General features: G+C 42.0%; 1 protein-coding gene across 1 annotated transcript in view; it reads left to right on the plus strand.

The window, feature by feature from the left end:
• Nucleotides 1-27388, plus strand: part of DSCAM (DS cell adhesion molecule) — a 999367-nt gene that overhangs the window by 856833 nt on the left and 115146 nt on the right. The window contains 1 exon segment of the mRNA XM_030205023.1: nt 22189-22365. Within this exon segment, the coding sequence (XP_030060883.1) occupies nt 22189-22365 (177 nt within the window).

Consider the following 27388-nt stretch of genomic DNA (forward strand, 5'->3'; position numbering starts at 1 on the left):
GCTCTGGATTGTATGTCACTACAAGCGGGATTCTGTCTGTGGATTTTTTCTTTTTGTACTGTAGCAGATTCTCCCTGGGTGTTTTGAGGGAGGAGGCAATATTCTTGGTACTGTAGCAGATTCTCCCTGGGTGCATACTTCCTACCCACCCCCCTCCTCCCACCCTGTCAGACTGTCATAGTAATGCTTGAATGTTTTCACTTATATACACTGTCAGCTAGCACATTTGCTTATTTCCGATCTGAGGAAGAAGGGCAACCTTCGAAAGCTAATCAAGAAATGTATTAAGTTATGTCCAATAAAAAAGGTATCATCTTATTTTCTTTTCCATGTTTTATTTTGTTTGATTTCTATTGATAACCTTAACAGTGGACTAACACGGCTACCACACTCCCCTATTAACCTACAAATGCACTCGACCTGCAGCCCCTCACTACCTCTCTACCCTCATCTCCCCTTACGGTCCTACCCGTAACCTCCGCTCTCAAGACAAATCCCTCCTTTCAGTACCCTTCTCCACCACCGCCAACTCCAGGCTCCACCCTTTCTGCCTTGCCTCACCCCATGCCTGGAATAAACTCCCTGAGCCCATACGCCAGGCCCCCTCTCTGCCGATCTTCAAATCCTTGCTCAAAGCCCACCTCTTCAATGTCGCCTTCGGCAACTAACCACCGTTCCTCTATTCAGGAAATCTAGACTGCCCCAACTTGACATTTCGCCCATTAGATTGTAAGCTCCTTTGAGCAGGGACTGTTCTTTTTGTTAAACTGTACAGCGCTGCGTAACCCTAGTAGCGCTCTAGAAATGTTAAGTAGTAGTAGTAGTAGTGGTTGGGGGCATAGGGACAAGGATTCAAAGGGGTGGTGTTGGACACTGGGATGGATATGGACACAAAATGATGATGTTTATTAAACATTGTTAATACGGGAGGCTAGGGACCCAGGGACGATACTGAAAAAGGTAGGAGATGATCACATGGGTGATCTTGGATATGGAGAGATAGGGATACAGAGGGGTCATGCAGAACTTAGGAGGAGGGATATGGACACAGAAGGGAGATGCTGAATATAGGGGATGGATAAAAGAGCACAGGAAAGGGAGATGTTGAACATGGGAGGAGGATAGAGACAGAGAGGGGAGATGGACATGGAGAAAGGAGAAATTTAATTGGACAGGAGACACTGGCAAGAGAGTTAAGAGAAGGCAGAGGAAAGCAGAAACCTGATACTGGGACCAATACAATAGAAAGCATAAATAAAATGACCAGATAAAGGTACAAAAATAATTTTATTTCTCTGTTTATTGATTAAAATATGTCAGTTTTTGGAATATACAGATGCCAGACCTGGTGTTAGACATGGGTGGAGCTCAGGGCAGAAATTTGGCAGGGGATCCCCTGGAGTGCGGGACACAGTGAGGGAGGGTCCGAAGGGAGGCGATCTGCTGCTTTCACATGGAGGTGACTGAGGCGCTGCCGATTTGACTGCAGGGGGCCCGGTCACGGTGGAGGACGGGGGGGGGGGGGCTATCTACAGAGCCGAGGGCAGGCAGGTGAGACCGGGGACTGCATTGCCGGCGGCCTGAGAGCAGGAGAGGGGAGCAACAATGGTAGGGATTGGGGGGGCGGCGGCCCCAGGGGGGGGGGGAATGCCAGGCCCAGCTCAGTCTCTCGGTGGCCCTGCCCATGCCCTCCCCCCAGAACTGCCATCTTCCACCTGCGCCCGCCTCCCCCTGAGAACCAGCATCTTCTACCTGTGCCCCCCCCCCCCCGCCGAGGTCCAGCAACTACCTTTATGCCTTTCCTCCTCTCCCTGAAGCTCTTTCAGCTTTTTCATTCAGTGCCAGCAGCATTGGCAATCTAGGCAGGCTGCTCCCTGAAGCTGTCTTCTGCAGTTTTGTATCAGAGCAAGTGGGAGCTGCAGAAAGAAAGCTTCCAGGATTGGCCTGCCTTGATCGCTGACACTGCTGGTACTTAATGGGAAGGTTGAAAGAGTGTTGGGGGAGAAGGAAATGAATAAAACGTTGGTGGACTTTGATGGGTGGGGGGTGCAGGTGAAAGATGACGGTTGGGGGGGGAGTGGCGGCGAGGTTAAAAGACTCCAGTTAAGGCGGAGGGCATGCGGTGCAGGTAGAAGATGCAGCATATCTCTGGGGTCCCCGCAGCACACCTGAGAAACAGCCACAGCACACTGGTTGAAAAATGTTGATACTTGAAACATTTAAGTTATGTTTACTGTATTAACAGTATTATGTATTCTTCCCATTTTTCACGCATATGAAAATAATGCTTTCTGTTAACACATCCCAGAATTCACAGCATGAGGCAGGGCACTGCCATTTTGAAGATGACAGCACCAGAAGCAGGAGCAATTGGGCATTGCTCCTGCTTCATTTAAGGTATAGGGTCTGGGGGGCCTAAGCAAGGGGGAAGGGGAAATGGGACTTGAAATACCGCCTTTCTGAGGTTTTTGCAACTACATTCACAGTGGTTTACATATATTCAGGTACTTATTTTGTACCAGGGGCAATGGAGGGTTAAGTGGGGTGGGGTCCCATTAGACTACATGTGAATTTTTTGAAGTGGGGGAAGGAGGGGGGTTACTAGACTAACAGGGAATTTTTTGGAAGTGGGGAAAGAGAGGGGGGTCACTAGATTACAGGTCAGTTTGTTGTTGGTTTTTTTTTTAGTATTTGCTCAAGTTAACATCCATGCTGAAACCATGTATGTATTGCTCAACCAGTAGAAACTGGTTAAATCTATAGTAATGCTTTCTGCATGGACCCATGAGTTCTTCTTTAGCTGCAGTTTGAACCATGATCAGCCCAAGGAGTGCAAAACTGAGCCAAGACTAGGAATGTGTGACCCCAAAAATAATGTTTTAATTAGCTTCCCATGTTTATAGGAACTTTTATTTTCTTTTGGGCTTTATTTTATTTATTTATTGGTTTCAGGAGCAACAGCGGGACTGTATGCTCTTTCCAAAGAGTATAACTGTTTCCTGATCGTGCATGCATTTCCCATGTCATAAAACAAATTCATATCCCTAGCTAGAAATGGAAATGAGGTTTTCTGTCTATAGAAAGCAATCACTGGCAATCCATATGGCCTTAGAGCTTCCACAGTTGTAGGATTCATTTTCTTGACTGTTCTCATTTACACTGTAATCACATATTCTTTAAGTCTGAGCCAAAGAAAGAAATTTAAATCCCTAGTTCCCAGAGTCCTTTCTAAGAGGCATATAGATTACTTTATTTGGTAGGTCATAAAACACAGTTTCAATTACCAGAATGTTATATGAGTGTCTTGGTTAGGAGGAGATATAATTCTGTATATATATCAGGAGAAAGCAATTAGTAAGGTCAGAAAGATAAAACAAATATTAAAGAGAAGCACAGCATTAAACCATGCTTGTTTTTACTCCAATTAGCATAGACCAGCTCAGCCAGAACAGCAGGATTCATGGCACAGGTTACGCTGTTCCCTTCCCTCCTCCTGTTGATAGGGAGCTTTAGATAGAACACTTTGGGTAAAGGCAGTTGAAAGCCTTTTGCAGAATTAACAAATACCTTTTTTGGTCCTAAAGAAGTGAAAGCATATTAATTTGAGTTAGGCCAAAAGCACTTCAAGAACTTTTCATACTCAAAAAATAGTGCCTGGGTCATACTGTTACAATTTTTTTCTTAGAACACATCAAAAGGATGGAGATGGAGACTAGTTCTTAGGGCATCCAGCAATGAGTTTTTGGTTATCACTGATTAGTGTGACCTCCTCGATTTGCCAGTCTCTCTGGGCCCATGCAGAAAGCTACTGCAGGCTGCAGCGGGCAGTTAACGAGCAGTCTACGTGCTTGTTATGCGCTGTATTATGCAGAAAGGGGTTTAGTGACAAAATTAACTCATGCACTAGACATCCGGACACATCATATTTAAATGCATGGTAAACAGCTAATCTGCAGCAATGCTGAAAAACTAATAGCCTGTGTGCTGATGTCTGCAGCATGAGAAGTTTACTACCAGGACTGATGCAGTATAGAAGGGTTAGAGGGAGTACCTGACCCAATACCCCTTGCCTCCAGTATTTTTCTACTTTGTTCCCTTGTAGTCTAGTGTCCTTCCCTCCACCCGAAACCGATTTGACCCCCTAACATAACAAAAAAGCCCCGGTAGTCTAGTGGCCTCCCACCCTCCCTCTTCCTCTTGCCCCCCTACATCGTAAATCCCTGGTAGTCTTGTGGACCCCCTCCCTCCTCTCAACCTGAGCCCTGTCCCCAATTTAGAAAAAAGAGATCCCTGGTGTGTAGCGGCTCCCAACCCTTCCCCAAGCCTTGGAGACGGATCAGAGTGTGGGAGGCCCCACTACACAGCAGGGACAATTTTATTTAATTCAGGTTTGCGAGGGTACCACTAGACACCAAGGACACCTTGGAGCCCTTTTACTAAGCCGTGTGTCTACGCACGCCCAATGCTTGCCAGAATGGAGTTACCGCCCGACTACCGCATGACTCTTGCAATAATTTCATTTTTGGCACTTGTCTGATATGCGTGTCTAAAAAATATTTTTTTATTTTCGGGCGTGCGTAACGACCGCACGCCAAATGGCATTTGTCGCACGTAAGTTATTACTGCCCAGTTACCATGTGAGTCTACTGCTAGGTCAATGGCTGGTGGTAAGGTCTCAGACCCAAAATGGACACGTGACAATTTTCATTTTGCCACACATCCATTTTCGGAAAAAAAAAGGCCTTTTTTACAGGTGCGCTAAAAAATGGACCGGCGCACGCCCCAAACCCGTGCCTACTCTACTGCAAGCCATTTTTCAGCATGCCTTTGTGAAAAGACCACTTTATTTTTAGTGAGGAAGGTGCATTAGCTAGAATCATGGGGGGGGGGGGGGGGTCGGGTCAGGCTGGTTTATTGCTGGTTGTTTTCTTTTTTTCAAATGTCTCTGTACCTGTCAGTGTGTGAGCCAATCACCTCTCAAGCACTGACAGAAATAATGACATTTCTTAATGAGCTGTGGATTACGTCTGAGATTTTAACATGGTAGTAATTTGCATGATTCAGTGGTGTAGAGGCCCACCCAGTAACAGCATACCTATGATGTGTCTGGCAGGGATCCCCAAGCCCCACCAGCCGAAAACTCCTAACAACTGACCCTCCTGCATACCTTGTAAATAGCAGATCTTCATCTGCAGTGAGCAGTGACTGATACATACTGCTTGCACTGACCCCACAGCGTTCCCTCTGATGTATTCCCGCCTATGCAAAAACAGGAAGTTGCATCAGAGGGAAGGCTATGGGGCCAACATGAGCAGCATGTACTAGTTGCTGCTCGTTGATGGTGAAAATCTGCTATTTAAAAGGTATATGTGTTTGGTAGGGGGGGATATTTGAGAGACCATATAGCATGCAGGCAAGAGAGGGAGAGATCAAATCACTTGTGGGACAAGGTGGACTTCTTCTGCCCACCAATCTTGGGCCCAGACCCACCCAAAATTGGGTATCTGGCTACGCCCCTGGCATGATTATTGACCATTGCATTCCGCGACCAGTGTTTTGTGCGGAAACTCTGGTAGAAGCCATGCAGTCAGTGGCTCTACTGTGTGGCTTTCTGCGTGTGCTCCTCTGTACCTCTTGTCCTCTATATGAGAACTGGGTAATAAAAGTGATAGCATTCAGCCTTCCCTTTTATTATTTTGGAAGCTTTAATGGAGTCTGGCTGCCAAGAATGTAATGCCACACCACTTACTGTGTTCATATTTCTGAAGCACCACCCTATAACATACACTGAGATCCTGTTTAGAAGAGGAATGCTTCTTATATTCACATTATTGCTAGTCTTACTAAAAAGAAGTCTTGGGTTTTTATTAACCTTGCATTGGGGACTGTTAATTTAAAGTAGGTAAAAATCTGAAAGTCAAAGGGGAAGGTATAATTGTGTAACCCTGGGGCTGTCCTATTCACACTGCAGGAGACTAGCCCCCATACACCTTCAGGTTTCTGGATTTTGTTTTGGGCTAAGCACTCCAGTACCTGGTACCTTAATTCACAACTCTGTAATACAAAAGTAACTGGGATATGGGAGAGAAACCTTTTAGGTCAGAGCTGTCTTCCTAAAAACATGCAGCATGATGCCTATGTCCTAAGTGAATAATTGAATTTCATTACTGAGCGATATGTGCTTGAAATGCAGTCAGAGCAGCTGATTATTAGCACATTCATCCTTAAAAACAGAGAGTTTGCTTCTTTTCCACTTGTACAGTTCATCATTCCTACTCTGATGAGTTGTGCATCATATCACATTGTAGGAAGCAGCTGTAGTCAGCAAAATTCAGGATCAATGAATTGAGATCTGCTTAAAACGGAATGCAGCCCTTTCACAAAATCATTTCTGTTCAGTGGTAGATGTATTATTGCAATAATCTCTCTTTTTCTACAGTGCTCTGCAGGGAAAAATAAATAAATGTTCCTGAACCAAGCAACCATGTGATGAAATCATTGTCATGGTAGTCATTAGGGGTGCAGAAATACTCAGCCATGCTACATAGTCACTACTGCTAGAGGTTCACTTAGCTGTTCTCCAAGTTCACTGCCAATAGTAAATGATGCAGAAACACTGTGAAATTCTTCTACAATGGCTTGAATTTTAAGTGATCCCTATTATTTTGTGACATACATATTACTCAGTGACACCCTTTTGGATGATCGCAAATATGTATACCCGTCTATATTTCCTGCCTTTACAATTACCAAGGTGAGCTATGTGTGGGCAGTGTGGCCGCACAAGGTGCAGGGGAGGCGGGGGCTCCAAAATTGTGTCCTGTCCATTGCCTTCCTTGCTTGGCTGTGACACATTGGATTGGATAGGAGCTCTAGGGGAGTGTTGCACGGGGCACATTTTTGGCTCAGGATGGTCCTGGGTGTAAGATTGTTTTATTTTATATCTGCTAGATTAATCTCTACATGTGATATGCCCAGTACTCATGATATTATGCTATGGATATAATGTTAGTTTATGATCGGGACCCCTAGTTTCCTTAATTCCAGAGCAAGGAATCCAAACAGAGACATTGATAGGTACTCAGATGGTTTAGGGCTCGGGTACATAAGCAGAACCAGACCTAGGAGTGGCATCCTGGGGACAGTCCACTCTGAAAATTTAGGCTATTTGACTCTTTCCAATGTGAACAAAGGAGCCTGTTCCTTCCAGGTGCCTTTTTTCTAATGCAACACTTAGTTTCGTTAGTTAGCTAAATAGCATCATCCTAACATAAGAACACAGAATAGCCATACTGGTTCAGACTAATGGTCCATCTTATCCAGTATCCTGCTTCCAACAGTCACAATCACAAGCACCTGGCAGAAACCCAATTAGTAGCAACATTCCATGCTACCATGTCCTTCTCAGTAACAGACTATGGCCTTTTCCAAAACGTTTTTAAACCCAGATGAACTCTCAGACAAAGTCTGTGTACATTGATTTGCCAGCCCTTAGGCCCATCCCTGCCCATAGGATCCCAAACAATAATTAACATCAACAATCAGTATGCTGTCCACCAATCAGCCACCCTTCCCCCCTAATTTCCTTGGTCATGTCCCAGCTGCCCTCAATCAGCCATTCCTCCAGCCAGCCAACCACCACATCATTTTATGCTGCTTTTTTTTTTCATTTTCAAAGCAATATTCCATCTTTCTAGATTTATACCCTCCACTGTCTGAAAAATATAATTCTTTAGCCTTTAGTCTCACTCTTTTTGAGATGTCAACCAGGCCTCCCAGCTAGCAAGCAAGCAAGCCATCCCTTCCCCACCTTCCAAGCACCCAGCCCTCCGTCCACCCCAGCCAACCTCTCAATCCCCACTCACCCCTTCTCTCACCTTGCTCACTACCAGTGTTGCCATGGCAGCCCCCAGAAAAGCTATTGCTTTCTAGCATCACATGGCTTTCTGTGTCTGAACTCCCTCACTGTTCTTCCAATCTCATGAGAAATATGGAGAAATCTGGGCACTGTGTGGCTCAAAGTGACTGAAAGCCATGTAATACCAGAAAGTAACATCTGTTTCAGAGGTGGTGCAGGCAGTGAGCAAGGAATGAAATTCAGGATGCTAGCATATTCAGGATATGGCCCCCATGTACAATTGCCTAGTAATATTTGGCTGCAAAATTTGACCCTTTAGGAACTCGGAAGCAGGCTGGGGAGATGGACAGGTCACCCTTCTCTTCCTGATTCCCCATACCTTTGCCTAGTCAGAACTCCAGTGCTGATCTGGGCCAGTTAGAGAAAGAGGAGACTATTATTGTCTTAGGACACATCCTCCTCCTCTTGTGCCACTGGGGCCTAGTTTATACTTTGAACTCATTCAAATCACAGGTTAGGATCTGTCAACAGAAAAGGAGACATGGTTTGAGGCTCAGTTGCCTGTCAGCATATGGAAGGAGCAGAAGTGAAAAAAATTGAAGGAAGGAAGAAAGGACAGCTGGAGAGAGTGAGTAGGGACTGGCAGTGAGAGAGGGTATCAGCTAAAGTTTATATTTGTATGAAAGACAATGAGAGGGAATCAGCATCAGGGGTGTGTAAGAGATAGAAATTGTTGCTGTAAGGTGTGTACACATGGGGGGGGAGAAGGTACACGGCATTGTGGTGGGAGTATGAAAGAGGACCAGGATGAAGAACAAAAGCGTTGCCATACTGGGAAAGACCAAAGCTCATCAAGCCCAGTATCCTGTTTCCAGCAGTGGCCAACCCTGGTCACAAGTTCCTGGTAAGATTCCAAAGAGTAAAACAGATTATATGCTGCTTATCCTAGAAATAAGAAGTGGATTTTCCCCAGGTCCATCTATATAATGGCTTATGAACGTTTAGCAAAAAAACAACACCAGGAAATTCTGAAACCTTTTTAAACCCTGCTAAACTGACTGCTTTTACCATATTCTCTGGCAACAAATTCCAGAGTTTAATTACACGTTGAGTGAAGAAATATTTTCTCTGATTTATGTTAAATTTACTACTACTACTTAGTAATTCCATTGCGTGCCTCCTAGTCCTTGTATTTTTAGAAAGGGTAAACAAGCGATTCACGTCTCCTCAGCCATCTCTTCTGCAAGCTGAAGATCCCTAGCCTCTTTAGCCTGTTCTCATAGGGAAGTCATCCCATCCCCTTTATCATTTCTGTTGCCCTTCTCTTTATCTTTTCTAATTTTGCTCTATCGTTTTTGAGATGTGGTGACCAGAATTGTACATAATTTTTGAGGTACGGTCACACCATGGAGCGATACAAAGGTATTGTAATATTCTCATTTTTATTTTCCATTCCTTTCCTAATAATTTCTAACGTTCTATTTGCTTTCTTAGCTGCCACTGCACACTGAGCAGAGGGTTTCAATGTTACAGTGATGACATCTAGATCCTTTTCTTGGGTAGTGACTCACTAATGTGGAACCTTGCATCAAGTGGCTATAGTTTGTGTTCCTCTTTCATACATGCATCACTTTGCACTTGCTCACATTAAATGTCATCTGCCATTTGGATGCCCAATCTTCCAGTCTTGTAGAATTAGAATTTTTTTATTTATACACCACCTTTATCTAATGCAGATATACAGAAAATACACATAATAAAGGTCCCCTCTTGTGATTTAACAACTTTGAATAACTTTGTGTCATCAGCAAATTTAATTACCTCACTAGTTATTCCCATTTCTAGATTATTTATAAATATGTTAAAAAGCATCAGTCCCAGCAAAGACCCCTGGGGAACCCCACTATCTACTCTTCTCCATTCAGAATACTGACCATTTAACCCTACTTTCTGTCTTCTATCTTTTACCAGTTATTAATCCACAATAGGACACTATTCCTATCCCATGACTTTTTTATTTCTTGGTGTTGGTGATACATATGAAAATGACAAATATGGAAATGCAGCTAGGCATCTGAATATTAGAATACTGAATTATCCACACATTTTTTTCTATATCACCTGAAGATTTGTTTTATAGATATTTAAAGAGTTATTGAAGTTTCTGGAAAATTCTCCAAGATTGAACAGTGTTTACATTCTGACAGTTAAGGAGGACAGAAGATCTGATCAGGCTGCTGACTCAACATTGGATGTCACTGGTTTGTTGGAAACGTCTGGAGATTTTGTGAACAAACTACATTGCTACAAGTACTACCTTTTGTCTTTGAGTAGGATAAAGATTTTATCATGCGTTTATATTTTCACTATCAGAATTTGGAATTTTTTGGTTCAAAAGTTCTTATTTTTCCTGATATGAGTAAAAAGACCCAAGAAAGAAGGAAACAGTTCCTGACCATGCAGCAGGAGATTCTTTCCCTGGGTGCAAACTTTTTTTTTTTCATTTTCCATGTAATTGTATGATACAATTGCAAGAAGCTTCTTTTAAAATTTTATGAACCATCCCAATTAATTATGTACCTTCATTCAGAGTACAGTATCAGCCACGTTGGGTCCAGTACATGTGAGTTAAGTTTAGGGAGGTTATGTTTAGCCCAAGCTTATGGCAGTTAATTTCTTGTGTATGTTTCTTACTTTGCCTATTCTCTGAGTTTATTCTTCTTGGAACTCTCTTTATTGTAGTTTAAGATTTCCTTATTGCCTTAGAATTGGTATTTTGTTACTTTGAGTTATTGCTTTATTTTTGGAAAATTTCTATATAAAGAATTTGGTTGATTCATTTTGTAAAATGCAGAAAGATCAAATTTTAAAAATGTGAAGGGGGAGGATCCAGATCTTGGACTCCCAGCTCCCTCCTTTTGCATATTGGTTGGGCGCTCCATGTAGATCCTCCACTTTTGAAACAAACAAAAAAAAATCCATTACCGTCTTTCCTGAAATAGGACAAAGAAACTGTTGATCTCCATCCCCTTCCTGCAGCAGTCTTGTCAACACTTCAAATAATTTCTCAGGCTTTTAGTGACTAAGGATTGAATCATAGTGGATTAGTAGATTTTCTTATCTTGAAAATTATTGTATTTAGTCATAGTTTGTTTCTAACTTTTCCTGTTCTCTGCAGTGGGGAAATTCCTCCAAGATTGCTCTAATCTCTGAATGTCTCTCTTCTTTGATTTTAGTTCTGGAGAGTACCAAATGGATTTTTTAGTGCTACCCACTTTAACCTTCTGTTTAGGGGCAGTCTCATCTAAAATATTTTCCACTTTATTATCCCATTCTGAAACTAGGTGATATACCAATGGCAGATGTTATTCTAATCTATTTTCATCTATCTATCAATAAATTCCTTGATCTCCATCCTCCTCCTGCTTAGCTTCTAACTAGGGCTGCATTTTGATTAAAATTTTAATCACTATTAATCGTGCAATTAAAGGTATGTTATTTATTTCCCACTGCAGCTCCTTGTGATTCTGGGCAAGTCACTTAACCCTCCATCGCCAATCACAAGAGTTGCAATAGGAAAATAAAACCCACACTCGCCAATCACAAGAGTTGCAATAGGAAAATAAAACCCACACCTTTAATAGCGATTACAAATTTTAATCAAAATGAAGCCCCCCCCCCCCCAAAAAAAAAAATCAAAGAATACAAAGTAATGAAAACATAAGAAGTACAAATTGAAAAATTACAAATTAAAGAATCTTAAACATCATGCAGAATAACTATAAACAGCCTTACAGTTTTCACAGCCTGCCTCAGAAAAACAACCCTACTTCCAACATTGGGAAGCCACTGCTTTCGTTGGGAACGATACTTTGTTACTAAGGGATCTTCTATGATCTTCAAATTTGTGTTTTCTGTTTATCTCAGAGACAAGGCTTACAGAAGTCAATAGTCTGATACTGCACCAGTTATATCCTCCTGGTTATGATCTACCAGTGGCGTAGCCACAGGTGGGCTTGGGTGGGCCAGGGCCCACCCATTTATGGCTCAGGCCCATCCAACAGTAGTATATGTTTAGTGGTAACTGGTGGGAATCCCAAGCTCCGCCAGCTGAAGATTTGCCCCTGATGGTAACAAAAACGCTACTCTCCATGACACCGGCACCTGCGCATGCTCAGTTTTCAGTGCATTAATGCTGCCAAGGTGGAAAGAAGCATTTTCCCGCCAGCTGAGATTTTTTTTTTTTTGGAGGGGGGGAGAACACTTGGTGCCCACCCCAGTGGCGTTCCTAGGGGGGGGCGGTGGGGGCGGTCCGCCCCGGGTGCACGCCACTGGGGGGATGCCGCGTGGGCCTGTTCTCCGTTGGTCCATGCTTCTTCTCTGCCCCGGAACAGGTTACTTCCTGTTCCGGGGCAGAGAAGAAGCATGGACCAACGGAGGGCAGGCGCACGCGGCACCCCCCCCCCCAGCGGCGTGCACCCAGCGGGGGGGGTTCCTTTGTGGGGGTGTCCTTTCGCCGGGGGGGGGGTCTGCGCTGCATCGGGGGGGCGATCCGCCCCGGGTGCCAGCCCCCCCAGGAACGCCACTGGCCCACCCAATTCTTGCCGAGGCCCACCCAAAATCTGTTGTCTGGCTACGCCCCTGTGATCTACTTCACTCTCCAAGACATGGAAAAAAAAGGGGGTAGGCGTCCACTCATTTTAAAGAGTTTCATGTCTCCCTAGTAAGTTCAGACTACTACTACTGTTGATAACTTATGTCAGATATGTCCTTCTGCTCAAGATTTAGCTGACTATTTCGCTAACAACATTACTTAAATACAGTCTGGTCTATCTAAAAGTAATCCGCCAGAGGAAAATGGAATACACTCTGATTCAGGATCAAGCACTTGTTTATGTCCAATTCAGGAAATTAAGGTGGATCAGACATGGAACATTTTCCAACTGTTGTCACTTGATGTAAAATCAATGTTGCTAAAATGTTCACGCTCGCATTGTTTCCTTGACTATTGCCTGGAATTTCTTCATCAATCCATCCCAACTGAGGTAGTTCAATGGCTGATGGATAGACTTAATGGACTACTAGAACCAAGCTCTCTGCTTTTAGATATAGGCAAAATCATTATTACACCTCTGCAGAAGGACTCAGAATTAGATATAACCAACTGCAAATTATAATTCAGTGACCAATTTCCCTCTTTACTGAAATACTAGAAACCTAGGTTAGCAAACAATTTTCCAATAACATTTTTTTTTTACTTTTATAAGATAATACAGCAAAGTAACCAATTGGACAATTTCTCCATTACAAATACTAAATTGCTAAATGTTGTTACAGTTATTCTTTTATCCCCATCCCACCCTCTTCCCTCCCCAAACTTAACCGCTACCCTCTAGTATCTCAGCTGGTCTCAATTCGGTTTCAGAGCTACAGATAGTACAGAAACCCTGCTGCATGCTTTAATAACATACATTAAACAATATTCATATAAGGGGAACCAGGTATTACTACTTCAGGTCAACATTTGTCAGTGTATGATGCAGTAGATCATGTAATGCTTCTTGATTAGCTGGACCAGATAAGAGAAACAGGATTGATCTTTAAGTGGTTTATCAAATTTCTTTCCAACTGAAGCTATTCTGTTAAACAAAATACGCAACTTTCCACCTATTGGTTTCTGAAATGTGGGGTCCCCCAGAAATCCCTGCTTTCTCCCATTTTGTTTAATTTCTTCTTGTCCTCCCTTGGCTCAGTACACCTGGGATTAGGTGAATTACTATTATCCTATGCTGACGACATCCTGCTTCTCCTACCGTTGACCTCCTCACATCAAGACCTAATTCAATCTGTAACAACTGGGATGAGTGCTATCCAGACTTTGGCTTTAGCAAACAAACTAAAACTGAATATGCAAAAGACCAAGATCCTGTGGTTCCAGAATGAAGGATTTGAGGTCCCAACTTCAACAACATAAGCACTGCCATACTAGGAAAAAAACCAAGGGTCTCCGACAGTGGCCAATCTAGGCTTCAAGAACCCGGCAACCCCCCCCCCCCCCCCTCCCCACCCCACAAAAAAAAAAAAAACTTAATTTTTAATAATGTTCAATGGACTTTTCCCTCAGAAATCTGTCCAAACCCCCTTTAAATTTCATAAGGCCCGCTGCTGTCACTACATTTTCCGGCAACAAGTTCCAGAGTCTAACTACACGCTGAGTAAAGAAAAACTTTCTCCTATTTGTTTTAAATCTACCATAGTCAAGCTTTATCTTGTGTCCCCTGGTTTTGTTGTTGCTTGAAAGTGTAAACAAACGCTTCACATCTGTCCACTCTATTCCGCTCATTATCTTGTAGACTTCTATCATATCTCCCTTCAGCTGCCTTTTCTCCAAGCTGAAGAGCCCTAACCTTCTCAGCCTTTCCTCTTAGGGAAGTCGTTCCATTCCCTTTATCATTTTCATCGCCCTTCTCTGCACCTTCTCTAATTCCTTTATATCTTTTTTGAGATGCGGCGACCAGAATTGGACACAATATTCTACGTGCGGTTGCACCATGGAGCGATACAACGGCATTATAACGTCCTCGTGTTTGTTTTCCATCCCTTTCCTAATAATACTCAACATTCTGTGTGCTTTCTTAGCCGCCGCAGCACACTGAGCAGACGTTTTTGTCTTATCAATGATGACTCCCAGATCCCTTTCTAGGTCTGTGACTCCTAACACGGAACCTTACATGACATAGCTGTAATTCAGGTTCCTTTTACCCACATGCATCACTTTGCACTTGTCAGCATTGAACTTCATCTGCCACTTGCACACCCAATCTCCCAGTCTCGCGAGATCCTCCTGTAATCTTTCATACTCCTCCTGCGACTTGACGACCCTGAATAGTTTTGTGTCATCTGCGAATTTAATTACCTCACTAGTTACTCTCATCTCTAGGTCATTTATAAATATGTTAAAAAGCAGCGGTCCCAGCACAGACCCCTGCGGGACCCCACTAACTACCTTCTCCATTGAGAATACTGACCATTCAGTCCTACTCTCTGCTTCATATCTTTCAACCAGTTCTTAATCCATAGTAATACCCTACCTCCGATCTCATGACTCTCCAGTTTCCTCTGGAGTCTTTCATGAGGCACTTTGTCAAACGACTTTTGAAAATCCAGATACACAATATCCACCGGCTCCCCATTGTTTGTTCACCCCCTCAAAAAATGCAGTAGATTGGTGAGGCAAGACTTCCCTTCACTAGATCTGTGCTGACTTTGTCTCATGAGCCCATGTTTTGTATGTGCTCTGTAATTTTATTCTTAACTAGTAAAAAAGGCCCATTTCTGACACAAATGAAACGGGCGCTAGCAAGGTTTTCCTCGGAGTGTGTATGTTTGAGAGAGTGTGTGTGAGAGTGACTCTGTGAGAGAGAGAGAGAGAGAGAGAGAGAGTGAATGTGCGAGTGTGTGTGTGTGACAGAGAGAGAGTGAGACTGGGTGCCAGTGTGTCTGTGAGAGAGAGTGTGTGTATGTGAGAATGAGAGTGTGTGCCAGGGGCCCCCCTCTCTCCTCCCTTCCTCCGTTCCAGGGTCGTTCCCCCCCTTCCTCCCTCCCTCTGAGTTCCAGGGTCATCGTCCCCTCCCTCCGAGTTTCAGGGCCCCTCCCTCCCTTCGAGTTTCAGGGTCGTCCCCTCCCTCCATTTCAGGGTTATCCCCTCCCTCCGAGTTTCAGGGTTCCCCCTCCCTCCGAGTGTTCTTCCCGCTACGCTATGGGCACCTGATGAGCCGGCGGCGGGTGCGGCTCCTGATCGCTGCGGCCTAGCTGCTGCCACCCGCCCTGCTCTTTCCCATCGCCATCCCCGGCGGCACCGTGATCTGCATCTACTTCTCGCGGGCCTCGCTGCTCTGTAACCCGGACTACGCCAGCAACGTGCCCTTCACACTGCTGCTGACGGCACTAATCTTCTTCCCCTGCTTGACCGACATGACTAATGGGCGCCTTTTTTCCCGGGTTCTGATGTGGATGTCATAATGGGTACGGTGACATCAGCCTGTGCTACAGAGCCTAGCAGTCCAACTCCGAAGAAGTCACGAACACAGGCAGCAAGACCAATAGAACGTTGGAGGTGAGAATTATTATATAGGATAATAGCCTTTACCATTTTGCCCGGTACCGACGTCAGACTCACTGGTCTATAATTTCCCGGATCTCCTCTGGAACCCTTTTTAAAAATCGGCGTAACATTGGCTACCCTCCAGTCTTCCAGTACCACATCTGATTTTAGGGATAGATTGCATATTACTAACAGTAGCTCTACAAGTTCATTCTTCAGTTCTATTAATACTCTGGGATGAATACCATCCGGTCCTGATGATTTACTACTCTTCAGTTTGCAGAACTGACCCATTACATCCTCCACGTTTAAAGTGAATTCATTTAGTTTCTCCAACTCATCTGCTTCAAATACCCTTTCCGGCACCGGTATCCCTCCCAAATCCTCCTTGGTGAAGACCAAAGCAAAGAATTCATTTAATTTCTCCGCTACGGCTTTGTCTTCCCTAATCGCCCCTTTAACACCACTTTCGTCCAGCGGCCCAACTGATTCTTTAGCCAGCTTCCTGCTTTTAATGTATCTAAAAAAATTTTACTATATATTTTCGCTTCTAACGCTAACTTACTTTCACAGTCCTTTTTAGCCCTCCTTATCTTCGCTTTGCATTTTGCTTGGCATTCCATATGTTTTATCTTAATATTTTCAGTTGGTTCTCTTCTCCATTTTCTGAAGAATTGTTTTTTGGCTTTAATGGCTTCCTTTACCTTACTGCTTAGCCACGCCTGCTGACGTTTGGTCTTTTTTCCTTTTTTTCTAATACGCGGAATATATTTGTCCTGTACCTCTACGATGGTGTTTTTGAACAGCATCCACGCCTGATGCAAGTTTTTTACCCTGCGAGCTACTCCTTTTAGTCTTTTTTTCACCGTTTTTCTCATTTTATCGTAATCACCTTTTCTAAAGTTAAACGCTAGTGTATTTGATTTCCTAAGTTAACTTCCTTCAATGCCAATTTCAAAACTGATCATATTATGATCACTGTTATCAAGCGGCCCTCGCACCATTACCCCCCGCACTAGATCATGAGCTCCACTAAGGACTAAGTCTAGTATTTTTCCTTCTCTTGTCGGCTCCTGAACCAGCTGTTCCATGAAGCTGTCCTTGATTTCATCAAGAAATGTTATCTCCCTTGCATGTACCGATGTTACATTAACCCAGTCTATATCCGGATAATTGAAATCACCCATTATTATTACATTGCCTATTTTATTCGCTTCCCTAATTTCCTTTAACATTGCTGCGTCTGTCCGCTCGTCCTGGCCAGGTGGACGGTAGTACACTCCTATCACTATTTTTTCCCCTTTTCATGTGGAATTTCAATCCACAAAGATTCCAATAGGGGTTTTGTATCCCGCAATATTTGCAGCCTATCTGAGTCAAGGTTCTCATTAATATACAGTGCTACCCCTCCTCCAATCCTATCTACTCTATCACTATGATATAATTTGTAGCGCGGTATGACTGTGTCCCACTAGTTATCTTCCTTCCATCAGGTCTCCGTAATGCCTATAATATCCAATTTTTCATTGTGTGCAATGTATTCCAGCTCTCCCATCTTATGTCTCAGGCTCCTTGCATTTGTGTATAGACATTTCAATGCATGCTTGTTGCTCAGTTTTATATCCCGTTTAATACATGGCATTATTAATATGTTATCCTGTGTCTGGTTATTATTAATTTTACTTAAGGCCATCTAATCCACTACAGTTTCTTTGACATCCTTACTTACAAGGAACTTATTCTTCCCTTGAACCATGCACTTTTGAGCGACTGTCGTCTCCCCCCCCTCTCCCCCCGTTTCTAGTTTAAAAGCTCTTCTAGTTCCTTTTTAAATGTTGACGCCAGCAGCCTGGTCCCACTCAGATTGGAATAGGCTCTCCCTTCCCCAGAATGCTGCCCAGTTCCTGACAAATCCAAAACCCTCATCCCTGCACCATCGTCTCATCCACGCATTGAGACTCCGGATCTCTGCCTGTCACATTGTCAAATGATAGAACCTTCGCAGTTGAATCTGATGCCAGATTGCTAGGGGTCTTTCTTGACTACTTCTTAACATTTTAATCCCATATTAACCAATTATGGAAGAAAACATTGTTTAAAATGAGACAAATGAGGCAACTATGTCTAGTTTGGTCATTCTTCAATCAAAAAGCCTTTGCACTGTTGGTTGAAATGCTGATCCTACCACATCTGGACTACGGTAATGTTTTATTTCTTGGTTTTAAATCCCATCAGAAAAAAACTGCAAATTATACAAAACACAGAGGCAAGGCTAATTTTCAAACTGAATAGATATACTAGCGTTTTGTCTTATCTTATCAAACTGCACTGGCTACCCATAGTTGAAAGAATCAAGTTTAAAGCTGCTTGTCTAGTTTTTCAAATTTTACACGTCATCACATCTGAACTGTTGATTAATGTCTCATCATTATGGTTTGATGCAACAGACTGAAAGAACAACTAATTTTAGTATCACTGTTCTATAAGGGAATCCGATTTTAGAAGATCTTTGGTTCTCTCTTCCTTATATTATGAGGGGTCCTATACCACTAAGCCGTGGTAAAAAGTGGCCTGCGGTGGTGTATGCATGGGTTATGGGCACACACAGAATTATTTTTCAGCGTGCCTGTAAAAAAGGCCTCTTCCCCCCCCCCCCCCCCCCCGAAAATGGATGTGCGGCAAAATCAAAATTGCCGCATGTCCATTTTGAGTTACAGACCTTAGCGCCAGCCATAGACCTAGCAGTAAAGAATTTTTGCGGTAATGACCTATGCACGTGAGCGCGCCAGAAAATAAAAAATATTTTTCAGACATGCATAGTGGATGCACGCCAATAATTAAATTACCACAAGAGCCACGCGGTAGTTGGGCGGTAAGTCCATTTTGGCGCACATTGGGCTCGCGTAGATGCTTAAGTGGCTTAGTAAAAGGGGCCCTGTGTTTCTTTAAGGAACTCTCTGCCTCTCGCTGTTAGATCAGAGATTAGCTACCGTATCTTTCCGAAGAGGTTAAAAGCTTTTTTTTTAAGTTTTAGAAGAGGTTAAAGCTTTTCCAAAGCCTGCTGCATAACAACCGTTACTACTTTTATATCCTTTAACTGTCTTTAGGTATGTCAGATGACTCTCCTCTATTACTCTTACATTCTCTAGTGACCTATAAGATTACATTCAACATATGTTCCGCCTTTCAGATTGCATTCAACCTATGTTCCACCTATGATATAAACCGCACTGAACCCAGAAAAGGGGATTTGAGTGGTATACAAGATTTGTTTTGATTTTTGCTTTCCCATTTGCATGTACACCTCTCTCACTAATAAGCAAGGAAACCTGTAGCTCATCAGTATCAAGAATTTGCTCACAGTAGTGAAGTCCCAGAAAAGAGGGATTTATTTTAAAAGTTATTTTCTCTAGTACTACTACGTTGAAGCTGGTTTCTATAGGCCTGAGGGTAAGGCTTCTGCAAAATAACAAGGCATGAGTGTGTATGGGATGTTGGATGTGTGAGAGAGAAAGTGATCTGGAAAAACTACCTGTGCCCTTTAACCTTGAGACAAAAGTGAATAGCTAGGGCTCTAAGTTAAGGATCTCAAATAATGTTTTTATTTTTAAATTTCTTTATTAATTTTGATTTAAACAAAGATAACACTCTTTGAATGATACATCAAATGTTTTTAAATAACAACTTTAAAGTAAATTATTCCAGATATTAAATTCCTAAAGGAATTTATACAAACATTGATTTTCAGCAGTCCACAAATTAGAGAGAGTCCAATTGTCACCAAAGGAAGTTGGTTAAAGTGGAAATAATTGAAATTTAAAGTTAGAGCAGGCGGTTTCTAAATTTACATCTTGACTATAATTCCAACATTTATTTGGTCAGTTCTTTTTTCCCATGCATAAGTAAGAATCTAGACAATTGTTCAGGTTCATAAAATATATATCTATTATTCTTGAAAAAAATTAAACATTTGCATGGAAACCTTAATTGAAAAATAGCTTCTATTTCCACTGATTTCTGCTTCAATTCCAGAAATTTCTTTTTCCTTTGCTGAATCCATTTAGAAATATCTGGGAACATCAAAATCTTATCTCCCATAAACTGAGGCTGTAAATTCTTAAATCAAATAATGTTTTTTTGTTTGTTTGTTTTTTTAATAGTTTGCCCAAGTAAACCCTTCCCCTATAGAAAGAATAACCTGAAATAAGCCAGGAAGCTTACCCTATAGAAAGAATAACCTGAAATAAGCCAGGAAGCTAGACTCACTATTTGAGTTGTTTGAGTTTAGAGTAGTAGGACATGGTTCTAAAGTCCACACTGGAGCAGGCGTGAAGCAAAGGGTCCAACAAGCAAGAAGACGGAAGACTCAAGAAAGACCACAGTTACTACAGATAAGTGTACGCATACACCTGGTAGTGAAGACTCAAATCCATAAGGGTCTGAAAGACAAAAATTGAACACAGAGTCATTTCTTAGAAAAAAAAAACTATTTTCTTTAGAGAAAGTTAACAGTAAAAAGACATTAATTGACTAGAAATACTTATCTGATATTCTGGTTCCTGCCTAGTTTCTGACGGGAAAGTTTGGTTGCATCTGTAAAAGAAAACGTGGTATATATGGGAAACATTGAAAGTGAACTTGTTCAAAGCAATTAACAATTTGTTTAATTAAAAATTCCCTGACTTGTTAAAAATAAACAAACAGAAAAGTGGGCACAAAACCAGGAGTCCCAGAGACTGGATCATAGTAAAGCTAAAACCAAATTTAGATTTATATATCAATTAATTTTTATGTTATGTCAAATGTTTATTTTTACTGTTTTTATTTGTAGACTCCTGATGCAGGCCTTTTGGCCGAAACACAATGGTTGTGTCGAGTCAAATATACTAATTAATAAAATTTGGTTTTAGCTTTACTGTGATCCAGTCTCTGGGACTCCTGGTTTTGTGCCCACTTTTCTGTTTGTTTTACAAAGTATCCGTGGGTCTTCTTTGAGTTCTCCACGCTTTGTGAATTCTCTATTAATATTTGTTAAAAATAAACACCATTTATTGTTGTAGCATCTGTCTGGTTCCTGACTCATTATCGTTTTGGTTTCCTTCCATCCTTTTGGTTTTGAACTAAAAGAAATAGTTAATCTAATGTACCCTGTTATCCAGCAGTGTTTAGTTATTTGAGGTAAGCGGCCAATTGAAATACAGCCAGTGGTATTTGGTAAAGACATCAATACAGGACTGAATCATCAGTTGATTGCAGTTAGATCAGGCAGTGCAGTTGTTATTCAAATGGCGTGCCTGTGGCAGTAAGAAGGAGGTGGCCACTGATGTCAACAGTCCTTAGCTCTGCCCATCTCAGAAGCAAAGGAAACCTTGCCAGCTGTCAGTCTAAAGTAAGCTGTGTCTTGTCTTGTCAGTCTGATTTGCATCTTTTACTTTGTAACAGTAAGAAAAATTTGAGAACTGCTGAAAATAAGTGAAGAATAAGAAATGTCTCCATTTTATTTTCTGTTGCCAAGTCATTTGGTTATAATGTATGTCCCTGTTACACAAATCTCAAGGTCTCATGCCGAAGCTGGCAAATGCATTAAATAGATCAATGCCTTCATATTATCTTATAGTTTTGTTTTTTTCAAGTAAATGTAAATTTATGCCAGTCAGGGTATAAGAATGATGTTTTTCCTGTCTATAAAATTGGTGGAAAGGGCTGCAGGTGATGGAACCTTCTTATGACTTTGCATACCCTTGGACAAATAGGTATTCAAATGTCAACCCTCATCTCCCCTTACGTTCCTACCCGTAACCTCCGCTCTCAAGACAAATCCCTCCTTTCAGTACCCTTCTCCACCACCGCCAACTCCAGACTCCGCCTTTTTTGCCTTGCCTCACCCCACGCGTGGAACAAACTCCCCGAGCCCATACGCCAGGCCCCCTCCCTGCCCATCTTCAAATCTCTGCTTAAAGCCCACCTCTTCAATGTCGCCTTCGGCACCTAACCTCTTCACCTCTGCCCAGAAAATCTAGACTGCCCAACTTAACATGTCGTTCTTTAGATTGTAAGCTCCTTTGAGCAGGGACCGTCCTTCTTTGTTTATTTTGTACAGCGCTGCGTAACCCTAGTAGCGCTCTAGAAATATTAAGTAGTAGTAGTAGTAGTAGTAGTCATAGTCCCTGAAAACTCAATTTTTGTTTTCATTAGTAGGGATCTAATTCCAAGGCCTTCTTTCCAGGTACAATCCCTCCACTCATTAAGTCAGTGGTCCAGACTGAGAAAGGGCTGGCCAACAATGAGGGTCTCAAGATGCTGGTGACCATTTCCTGCATCCTGGTGGGGGTTCTGCTATTATTTGTGCTTCTGCTGATTGTACGGAGGCGACGGCGAGAGCAGAGATTGAAGCGACTCCGAGGTAAGAGACTCTGCCTGGTGGTTGTTTTCCTATGCATAAGAATTAATCCTCTGCTTCAGCATCACCCATATTTCTTCTGAAGTTTATCTTTAAAAAAAGACAAATAGATTTTGCATGATGTTGCACAGATGTTTGTTGTTTGGTTTTCACAAAATAGTCCAGATATCTTTGGACTTGGCACTGGGGTTTATATGCTTGCACAGGTGGCCTCCTTTATTTAATTGAATTTTGATAAACTCTTTCATCATATGAAAATTCAGCCCTTGAAATACTGCACAAGCCACAAACTAATAAAGGGGTTTGAAACTTTGCATTTGAACCAGAAAATTAGGTTTATATACTGCTTTCATATTAAACAGCAGTCAAGATCCACAGGAGTAAAAAAAAAAAATCTCATAGCCTGGCTTGTTTGTTTAAATAGAAAACAAAGTTGCATGGTTATGAATTGTTAAATGTATAAAGACTTGTGTCTGCAAAAAGGCTGTTTATGGTATACAGTGATCTAAAAATGTTTTGCTTACTGAGAGGAGGAGAAGTATAGAGAAAACCTTAGAAATCAGCTACTGTGCAAAATTAATTTATTTTTGATAGCCCCACATGTTTAGATACCACAGTCTCTGTTTCAAAGGGAGCTGCAGCTTTCATAACTATATGAACCATATTTTCTATTTGTAGATATTTTGGGGGTATTTAGAGAGTCAGTTTTGGTACAATATAAAGCTACCCTGAAGGAAACTTAATAATGGGCTCATTTTCAAAGCACATAGACTTACAAAGTTCCATAGGTTATCATGTAACATTTTAAGTCTAAGTGCTTTGAAAATATACCTCCACGTGACCTCCAGTCAGGACATTGCTAGGTACTTAAAAGATGTGGAGGTTGCGCCCGTGGCATGCACCTCCTTAACATGTTAATAATTAAACTCAACAGCCACATTCAGCTATGCCCCCACCAAGAATGAACCTATAAGAATACAGGATGTAATGAAGATCCTGCTAGCGTGATAGGGTGCAGTTTTTAGAAAGCTACACATTGCTTGCAGCCCTATAAGAAACCTTTAAACAGAAATTCCCCATGTAGTTTTCCTTTAGAAATTTTGGGCTATTCACTGCTACTGGCATTTTTGTACCCATGGATGTTGTACTTACTTTACTACAAACTTGTCTGCCAGCTCCACATTGCCCTGGCCCCACATTTTGTGTCATGGTAAAATTGTTTGTTGAAAATTGTCCGCTCTCTCTGTAGAGACTATACAAACTACTTTTTATTTTAATTCCATTTTTGACCCAACAGTTTCCTCCGTTGTGTTTCCCATTCAATCAGAACTGGTCTCTATAGCAATGGTATCATAAGCCTTAAGGGACCTTTTACCAAGCCATGGTAGGACTAATGCGCAGGTAGCATGCTCCAAATCGATGCTACTGCTAGGATAGCGTGGGTGCCTTGCGGTAATTCTGAAGTTGGCGAATGCTGTTTTCCGCGATAGAAAATAATTTTCTATTTTCTACAGCAGGGGGTGTTCCCAGTAGTAATTGGCAGTGCAGCCACATTACTGTACAGTGCCTGATTACTGCACAAGTAGTTGTGAGCCCTTACCACCAAGTAAATAGGTGGTTGTAAGGGTTCAGGCAGTAAACAGCCGTTCACTACTTTTAATATTGGTGCACGGCCATTTACTGCACTATTTAAAAAGGCCTTTTTACCTGCCACGGTAAAAAAATGGCCTAGAGTATGCCAATTTCACATGTCCAGACTAGAAAGACTAAGGAGGCTAGGGCTTTTCAGCTTGGAGAAGAGACTGCTGAGGGGAGACATGATAGAGGTATATAAAATAATGAGTGGAGTGGAACAGGTGGATGTGAAGCGTCTGTTCACGCTTTCCAAAAATACTAGGACTAGGGGGCATGCGATGAAACTACAGTGTAGTAAATTTAAAACAAATCGGAGAAAACCTTTCTTCACCCAACGTGTAATTAAACTCTGGAGTTTGTTGCCGGAGAACGTAGTGAAGGCGGTTAGCTTGGCAGAGTTTAAAAGGGGGTTAGACGGTTTCCTAAAGGACAAGTCCATAAACCACTACTAAATAGACTTGGGAAAGATCCACAATTCCGGGAATAACATATATAGAATGTTTGTACATTTGGGAAGCTTGCCAGGTGCCCTTGGCCTGGATTGGCCACTGTTGTGGACAGGATGCTGGGCTCGATGGACCCTTGGTCGTTTCCCAGTGTGGCATTACTTATGTACTTATGTACTTTTTACCGTAGCTTAGTAAAAGGGCCCTTTAATTTGCAATCACCTTGGGTATTTCCCCTATTTTTATAGCCGCCTTTCACACCATTACTTCAGTAACCATTCTTGGTCATGCATTACACACTGCATCTTCCACTGGAACCTAGTACCCTTGCATCCTCTTTCCAACCAGTAAGTGATACCAGTGAATGATGACCAGCATTCGTTGTGCTCCAAGGGCTGTGAATAATGTCTCCACAGAATTCCTGGCTGGGAACTGAATCTGAGTCTTCCTCTCATGGCAGTGTACAGCATTGATATTGAGCCACCAGGCGAGTTCATAGAATAACTTCCTGGTGACAGCCAAAGGAGAAGTAAAATACAATTAGACTTCCAAAAGGAAAAAAGTAGAATTAAATACCAGACAAGTTCTAACATAACATAACAGTTCATTCTTATATTCTGCATTTACCTCAATGAAGTTCTATGTGGATTAAGACAAGAGAATGGTTCAGCTAACCAAAAAGTACAATAATAAAAAAATAAAAATAAAAAAACGTACATTATTAGTTGCACAGAAAATAAGATTTAAAAAAAATCTAATGATTCAAAAGAAATTTCTGAAACAAAAAAGTCTTCAAATCTGTTTTATAATTCTTAGTAGATCACATGGAAAGAGGTAATTTGTTCCAATGAATTGCAGCCTGATAGGAAAATAATGAGTTAAACAATGTGGAACAGGTAGACGTGAATCATTTGTTTACTCTTTCCAAAAATATTAGGACTAGGGGGCACGCGATGAAGCTACAAAGTAGTAAATTTAATACAAATAAGAGAAAATTTTTCTTCTCTCAACATGTAATTAAACTCTGGAATTCGTTGCCAGAGAATGTGGTAAAGGCGGTTAGCTTAGCAAGGTTTAAAAAGGGCCTGGACGGCTTCCAAAAGGAAAAGTCCATAGACCATTATTAAATTGACTTCGGAAAATCCACTGCTTATTTCTGAGATAAGCATCATAAAATGTATTGAGCTTTTCTGGGATCTTGCCAGGTATTTGTGACCTGGATTGGTCACTGTTGGAAACAGGCTACTGGGCTTGACGGACCTTGGGTCTGTCCCAGTGTGGCAATACTTATGTACTTATGTAGTATAAGCAAAGCGAAAAAGAAAGAGGTGTTGCAAAGCAAATATAGAGCATTTGTGGTTGAATAGATCATAATCTCATACATAGAATTTGGAGCCTGACCTTTTCATAGTTTAAAAAGCAAACAAAATTTAAACCATATTTAGGCTTCCAAAGGAAGCCAGTCCCCCCGATATTCATCCACATTTGACTGACCAAGATTGGCACCTGGGCTGGTTGAATGCAGGCGGCTATCCGCCGATATTACTACTACTATTTAGCATTTCTATAGCGCTACAAGGCGTACGCAGCGCTGCACAAACATAGAAGAAAGACAGTCCCTGCTCAAAGAGCTTACAATCTAATAGACAAAAAATAAATAAAGTAAGCAAATCAAATCAATTAATGTGAACGGGAAGGAAGAGAGGAGGGTAGGTGGAGGCGAGTGGTTACAAGTGGTTACGAGTCAAAAGCAATGTTAAAGAGGTGGGCTTTCAGTCTAGATTTAAAGGTGGCCAAGGATGGGGCAAGACGTAGGGGCTCAGGAAGTTTATTCCAGGCATAGGGTGCAGCGAGACAGAAGGCGCGAAGTCTGGAGTTGGCAGTAGTGGAGAAGGGAACAGATAAGAAGGATTTATCCATGGAGCGGAGTGCACGGGAAGGGGTGTAGGGAAGGACGAGTGTGGAGAGATACTGGGGAGCAGCAGAGTGAGTACATTTATAGGTTAGTAGAAGAAGTTTGAACAGGATGCGAAAACGGATAGGGAGCCAGTGAAGGGTCTTGAGGAGAGGGGTAGTATGAGTAAAGCGACCCTGGCGGAAGATGAGACGGGCAGCAGAGTTTTGAACCAACTGGAGAGGGGAGAGGTGACTAAGTGGGAGGCCAGCAAGAAGCAGATTGCAGTAGTCTAAACGAGAGGTGACAAGGGTGTGGATGAGGGTTTTGGTAGACCGGCCAAGTTTGGCAACCATATTTGGCCACATGATGCCCTGGAATACCTTTGGCTGCTCTAACTTTAACCAGCCAGCGCTGAATATCAACTTGGCCGGTTAAAGTCTGACCAGCTAAAGTTAAACCAGATTTTCAGTGCCGGTTACCAGAAATGGTCCGGCATTGAATATTGGCTCTCAGCACCAACCACGGGAGTTAGCCTGTCTAACTCATGTGGTCTGAAAATTGGCCTCAATGTAATTGGAAAAGATAAGGAGATATTCTAGTAGGTTTAGAAAGAAAAAAGATCAGACAAACAGCTGTATTCTGAATAGTTTGAAGTCTCCTGATCATAAATTTAGGGTAATCCTAAAAATATATTACAATAATCAAGCATTGACAGTATTATAGATTGAATCAACAATCTAAAAGTACATTCCTTAAAAAGATTTACAGATCTGTCTCAACTTTCTCATCTGAAAGAATGATATTTTAACCAAATTATTTAACTAGGATTCCAGAGAAAGTGTCTGATCTAAAATAACGTATTTTTATAGTAGATGATAATGTACTATAGAAAGAAAAGACAAAAACAATTTTTTAAAAAATTGTCTTTATTCAGCTTTTATAACCATACACCAAAGTATACCCCAGAACAAATGCTCAGTCCACTGAACACCAACTCCCACCCACCCTAACCCCCCTCCTGCCCCACATCAACATTTCTCAATATTCC

Source organism: Microcaecilia unicolor, chromosome 5, assembly GCF_901765095.1.
Source record: "Microcaecilia unicolor chromosome 5, aMicUni1.1, whole genome shotgun sequence".
NCBI classification, from domain to species: domain Eukaryota; kingdom Metazoa; phylum Chordata; class Amphibia; order Gymnophiona; family Siphonopidae; genus Microcaecilia; species Microcaecilia unicolor.